Source organism: Dreissena polymorpha, chromosome 7, assembly GCF_020536995.1.
Source record: "Dreissena polymorpha isolate Duluth1 chromosome 7, UMN_Dpol_1.0, whole genome shotgun sequence".
NCBI classification, from domain to species: domain Eukaryota; kingdom Metazoa; phylum Mollusca; class Bivalvia; order Myida; family Dreissenidae; genus Dreissena; species Dreissena polymorpha.
This window is the reverse complement of record NC_068361.1, coordinates 73,035,204-73,041,207: the sequence shown is the minus strand read 5'-3', so window position 1 is coordinate 73,041,207 and position 6,004 is coordinate 73,035,204. Positions and strand designations below refer to the sequence as shown.

The 6,004-nt window shown below is 33.2% G+C and overlaps 1 protein-coding gene across 1 annotated transcript; it reads right to left on the bottom strand.

Annotated features, from left to right (window-relative positions):
• Positions 1–2,160: 2,160 nt before the first annotated feature.
• On the bottom strand, positions 2,161–5,125 carry LOC127836810 (uncharacterized). The gene is made up of 4 exons (XM_052363406.1): positions 4,705–5,125; positions 4,184–4,316; positions 3,770–3,867; positions 2,161–2,668 (listed from the first exon to the last, which is right to left on the bottom strand). The coding sequence occupies exons 1-4, from the start codon at positions 4,874–4,876 to the stop codon at positions 2,661–2,663; spliced, it is 411 nt and encodes a 136-aa protein (XP_052219366.1). The 5' UTR covers positions 4,877–5,125; the 3' UTR covers positions 2,161–2,660.
• Between the last annotated feature and the right edge of the window lie 879 nt (positions 5,126–6,004).

The window sequence follows — 6,004 nt, the reverse complement described above, 5'->3', positions numbered from 1 at the left end:
AAAGAATCTAGCGATTTTCTACAGAACAGAACTTATAGTAATGATTTTGTATATGAGAATTACTGTACTTTAATAGTATGTCTTATGATATTGCAAATTAGGCGTGTAAATGTACAATTCCTAAAATTCCTATTGAAAGAGGAAGATGTAATAATGTAGAGAGAGATCAATGCATATAAAATTGAAATATAGGCTTGGAGATGAATGTAACTTCTTCAATGGAAATAGAAATACATACATTCCCAACGATCGATTTCCGTCCAACACCTTACAATTTTATTTTTCAACACTTATCAAAACTGATGAAAGAACAATTGTGTTAAATTAAGCTATATTCTGTTATAAAATATACTTTTCAGATATTTTATTGCAGTAAATGTAATATTATTCTCTCATTCTGAAACAGTATACACTATTTTGTCCTGCTTTATATTATTACGTTATGTTTATGGTCAGATCACACACTAGGTTTGATCATTGTTGTATGTATAATGACTGGTTCATGGATTAATTAATAATTATAGGTTTTCATGTTTTATATGTGTCATGTTTTCACCTGCCCATGTGGGACTTGAACTATACATAACAGTTAAACATTCCGTCGAGTTTCTAGCATTATAAAGTTAAGTAAACTGGTTGATGGACAATTTTGATAAACTTGTGTGAAAATTAAGCTTTACTTGGAAAAACGATAATTATTGATCACTGCTTTGTTTTCGTCTCATTCTCCTTCAATCGTTGATTTTTTTTCTTCGCTTCGTTTTCTTACGTCATGCTTGTGGTAAAAATGGATATTAAATTGAATAAATTTGGAATGAAAACAATTTTTCCTGGTTTACTACTATTGTTATGTTTCATTTTGTATAATGTACGTGTATGATGTCACGTGCCCACACATTTCGAACATTCGCAATACGGGTAAACAAAGATGTCGGGAAATTAAAGATCACTCGTTTTATTTCATGCGTTTCATTGACTTTAACCAGCTGTTGATAACATATGTAACATTTGTATATAAACTACATAGCAGAGTGTAACCTGACACTCACGTTGATGTATAATGGGGGTTTGGTGATCAGGAAATACCATATACATAGATCTTTGTCCGTAGGTGTGAAATGGACATATACAAACCCAGTGATAGATTTATTTCAAATTTTCCATAAGTGTACATTTTCTTGAATTTATATATAGTATTTTATTTAACAATATTATATTAAAAATGGAATCAAATTATTTTAATTATTCGAGTCCTTATTTTCGGATGCGTTTGTTGAGTAGTCAGAGTGTATTTGATCACTTGATGAAATACAAGAGTCATATGCACAAGTGCATTGTTCACTGAAGGATATATATTTATTAATCATTCGTCGTTCAAAGAGCTCTCTCAAACATAGCGTTCAGAGCTTAATAATGCAAAATAGTTTTAAACAATATAAAAACAATATTCGTTTAACTGTAATTACCCGAATGTTCCCAATGCAATAATGAAACTACCGACAGTTTTATTAACTGTAGCAGCTTTAGTTACTGTGGCCGTGTGCCCATTTTGGGTATACATCTTACCGGACGTGTTCAAATATTGCCTAAGCCTTCTTTCAGCAGCATTCATCTAAAAAGTTATTTCACACTATTCAAATTGTTTGATGCTATATTTTGCGGATACACTGAGAAGCACGAGTTAATTAGCTCCTTTTCAGATACAGGTTCGTCTTTATTTGGGTTTCTCAAGATGTAAGGGACATCCCACATTTGTATAGAGCAGTTAAACAAGATTCACTAAATCTGCATGGCACACTAATATGTATGGCTCTTCTATGCTTCTATTCGATGCACATAATCGATGTAAAAAACTTCTTACTTTAGAACGATTTGTGAACATTGAAATGCTGTTTCGATATTTACAGTCAATTGCAAAATTTCGACGTTCTATTCACAGTTTTGGAAAAGCATTCAATTAGACCTGCGGAATACTTAGAGAACTAAAATAGAAGATGAATATCACGTTTTTAAATGCTTAAAATGCATGTATTCTGAAATAAGGCACCGATTTTTGATACCACGGTTAATTAAAAATACAAAAATGATATCTTTTGTTTAATTGAAAAATTCTTTCTATGTTAATTAAGTAACATTCTCACGTGAAACCTATGTCTGTTAACTGTTCTATCATATGGTAGTTATTAGGGTACCATTTCATTCACTTTACATTATTATTCTCAGTATGCACCAATTCGCATTTGTTGCCCTTTATTTGTGCATATATATTTTTCATCTAATAAAAGCTTGCAATGAACTTCAATAAACTTAATTGATTTATTTTTTACTGATTGCCTATCAATTATCAAGAAATTGTACTTACTAAGTAAAGCTTTTCATATCACATGTTCGAATTCATCGCCAATTGTAAAACGCATAAATCTGTATTTTTGTTTAGCTAATTGTCAACACAAAATCAAATTTCAATCGGTGACTAATGCTGTAATCGTTGCAAACCAACCATGTTTAAATGTCAATACACGTCGCTCGCAATCGGACACATCTTATGAGCATTAAATATTGTGTATGTTTTTCGAGTGAAACTTGCTCCATCACGGTTTCCAACGGTTACATGGTTCTGGTCAACGCCGTACATATGTGACATTCTGGGAAGTGTTCTGTTAAATATCTGCAAAATGAAATACATATATTATGTTACTTAAGGTTTGCGTCTCAATTAATTTCCTTATCTTGAAGAATTTAATCGTCTTTTTATCTCTTACAACAAACAGCATATTGCACATAAACTGGGCAATATACTTATCATTCAGGACAGAAATATTAAAACAAAAAAAACAATAAATCTTGTTTAAATAATACAAATATGTAAAACATGGTAATAGATATAACACAAAATATATTTTATTTATCGTCCAATCACCTGTTTCGGTCGATGTTAGAATTATTGCGCGTGCGCTCTATCCAAGTGACGAATGACGTCATCGTTTTGTGTGGACATAGCAAATCTCAACATCGACGGCTACTCGAAGTGTTTATACAAAAATTAGGACACAACCAGTACAGATTTAAATCTGAGTTGATTACCATCGATCATTTTTGCTATTACTTTTTTTTGCTCTTTTTACAAAAATATCATCAACATACAGAAACTTCGTTTTTGATAGTTCCGAGTATTCCGAGGACTGCTACAGTCACTACTATTTTAATGTAACTGTTAGGACAACACTCGCCGAAATATTTAGGTCAGGGGTGGTATTCCAGAAACATCTTAAGTCATTTCTTAAATAATTTCACTTAAGTTCAAAATTACAATATTTTGTATTTCTTTTCTAGATAAGGAATCACATGACAGTTATGTTTCTTTTGGTATTCCTAAAATAACATTGACATAATGATGTTATTTTGATGTAATTCTTGATGCCAAACTATTGCAATAATAAATGAAACACTAAAGGAAATTTCCCAATTTAAGGATAAGAATAAAATTTAACTTAAAGTGCTTCTGGAATACGACCCCTGGAGTCAATCGACCGAAACAGGTGACGCAGTACACAACTTTCCTCGTATGTTTTCTTGCAGAATCTTGGTGTTATGGAAAAAACGGGAAGCACTTGAACGATCTCAATAAATGAATTGATGGACTGTAAATAAGTCTTGATGTGCGTATTTTTATTTTGCCGACTTTATTGTATTAAATCTAAAATATTTTCGATTATTTGTTACATCGACCGAAACAGGTGACTCGAGGATACACACATTTATTTCTTACTATTCCCATGCAGCCCAGAATACAGGTGAATATCCGTGGACCCACTCTCAGATCTTTGCGTTGTTTCATAGTCAGATGTTTGGTCATGCTTGTTGCGCCTGAAAAGCATTTTAAATGAATAAATAAACACACACTGTCACACACGCACGCAAGAACCTTCCAGATTTCAGAATCATATTGTTTGTAATATCGGATACGTGAAAGCGTATGCATACAGTATATGCACGAAACCCTCGGGACATATTTACGAAGATTTTAAATATAATAATTTCATAAGATCAGCGCAGCATGAAGGTGACTACGCCTTTAACATAATTCATCGTCACTTACAGAAACAGAAAATTAACTGGACCAGCAAACGTTCATTAAACTTAATTGCAAGGCTTTAAAAAAAGCGTTGTTCTGACATTGTACCTTTTGTGAATATATATCACCATCAGTATCAATACAATTGCAAGAACAATGACAACGGACGCCACGCCTCCTCCGATAGCTGCCGCAGTATGGCCGCTAGCATCTTTACCAACTTCTGCAGTTACTGCAATAACTGTTTGAGCGGAAATATCATAATCCATAATTGGTGATTATTTATTTATTTACTCGTTATCTGATATACCATGATAGAGTTTTTTCTTGTTATACACAGAAACTTCCACACACAACAGAAGAGAACAATTACCTTTTATTTCTTAAATCACATCAATTACATCTTTACTTTTGAAACAATACAACACATAAAAGATTCATCACATATTTTAGCACAAACATATCTCGCCATATTTTCAAGTAAACTTATACAAACATCGAATCTTTTCAGGGTTTATCTTGAGCAAATATTTTTGGGAATATCAATTTAATTGTTTCACTATAGTTTAGTTATGTTTTTTTTAATATAAAGTTGTTATAGCAAATTCCAAACCAAAAAAAAACCGAACCTTGTGCACATGTTGCCCCGATGAATCCATCTCTGCATCCGAACATGCACGTTCCGTTGTCATTGGAACAACGTGAGCTAAGTCCTCTCTCAGCACAGTTTTCTGGACACGGAGTATCACACTTCCTACCAAAGAAATGGGTGGCACATCCCAGATTGCATTCACCATTCATGGAACATGACTGGTTAAGGCAGTGCTTGCTGCATTCAAAATCACAATTACATCCATAGACATTCGTTGTTAGACATGTGAGGCATTCCCCATTAGTTTGGTTGCAAAACTGGCATTTATCGCGGCAACGTTCAGTGCAACGTGCATTCCAAAACCCATCTTTGCACCCAGATGTTCGTGATCCATTTGCCTCACATGTTCCATCTAATTTGTTACAATTGTGATCAAAGCATCCTAAAGGGCAAGTTTCGCAAAGGACGCCATAATATCCCGGAGCACAATATTCACACTTATCGCCAATAAAGTTTTGAGCACATGTGCATGTCCCATTCATGAACTTACATTCGCCACCGATGCATCCTCGAGAGCAATTCAAATCGCAATTCTTTGCGTACTTTCCAGATTTGCAGACAATGCAGGTATCTTCATCTAAACACGTCAGACAGTTTGGTTTGCACTTGTCAGTGCAATTATTGAGCGTATTGTGATACCCTTCAACGCACCTATCACACTGTCCTGAAGTTGAACAAATGCAGTTTGTTGAGGAGCATACGATTTTACACGTATTTCCAGAATATCCAGGTTTACATTCTTTGCATATGGTTGCGTTTGTACATTTTGAACAACGCTCAGTACATGGTCTACATAAATACATGTCCATGTAATATCCATCCATACATCTATTACAGTTATCCATATTACTGCATATGCAACCTTCATATTTGCATGGTGTACATGGATAGCCCCAGTATCCAGGTTCACAGGTGAGGATTTGAGATTGCACTTAAAAGTAAAAGGCATATCATATTTGTCAATATTATATAGTTTCTTAAGGTTATTACAATTGAAATGCATTAAACCTTTAATTTTAACATATAACGTTTTTACATCAACTTGGCGACACACAAATGTTGATCCAGAAATGCTTTAATGATGATGAATTTTAAAAGATTGTCTCATGTAAAACAAATGTATATTATTCAAATGCTCTTTTAGAATATAAACAACAATCATGGTTGTTCTTTTTGTTTAAACAAATAAATGTGTTATCGTACATTTTCATATTAAACAAAATAATACATATAAAACACTTTCTGTATATGAACATAATGGAATATGTGAAGGCGGT

Excerpts from the sequence above, each read along its gene's own strand:
- LOC127836810 (XM_052363406.1), bottom strand. The coding sequence starts at position 4,876 with ATGAATGGTGAATGCAATCTGGGATGTGCCACCCATTTCTTTGGTAGG. Across the intron at positions 4,317-4,704 it reads CGGGGCAACATGTGCACAAG|TTATTGCAGTAACTGCAGAA; the intron begins GTTCGGTTTTTT and ends CCGCTCAAACAG. Across the intron at positions 3,868-4,183 it reads GTGATATATATTCACAAAAG|GCGCAACAAGCATGACCAAA; the intron begins GTACAATGTCAG and ends AATGCTTTTCAG.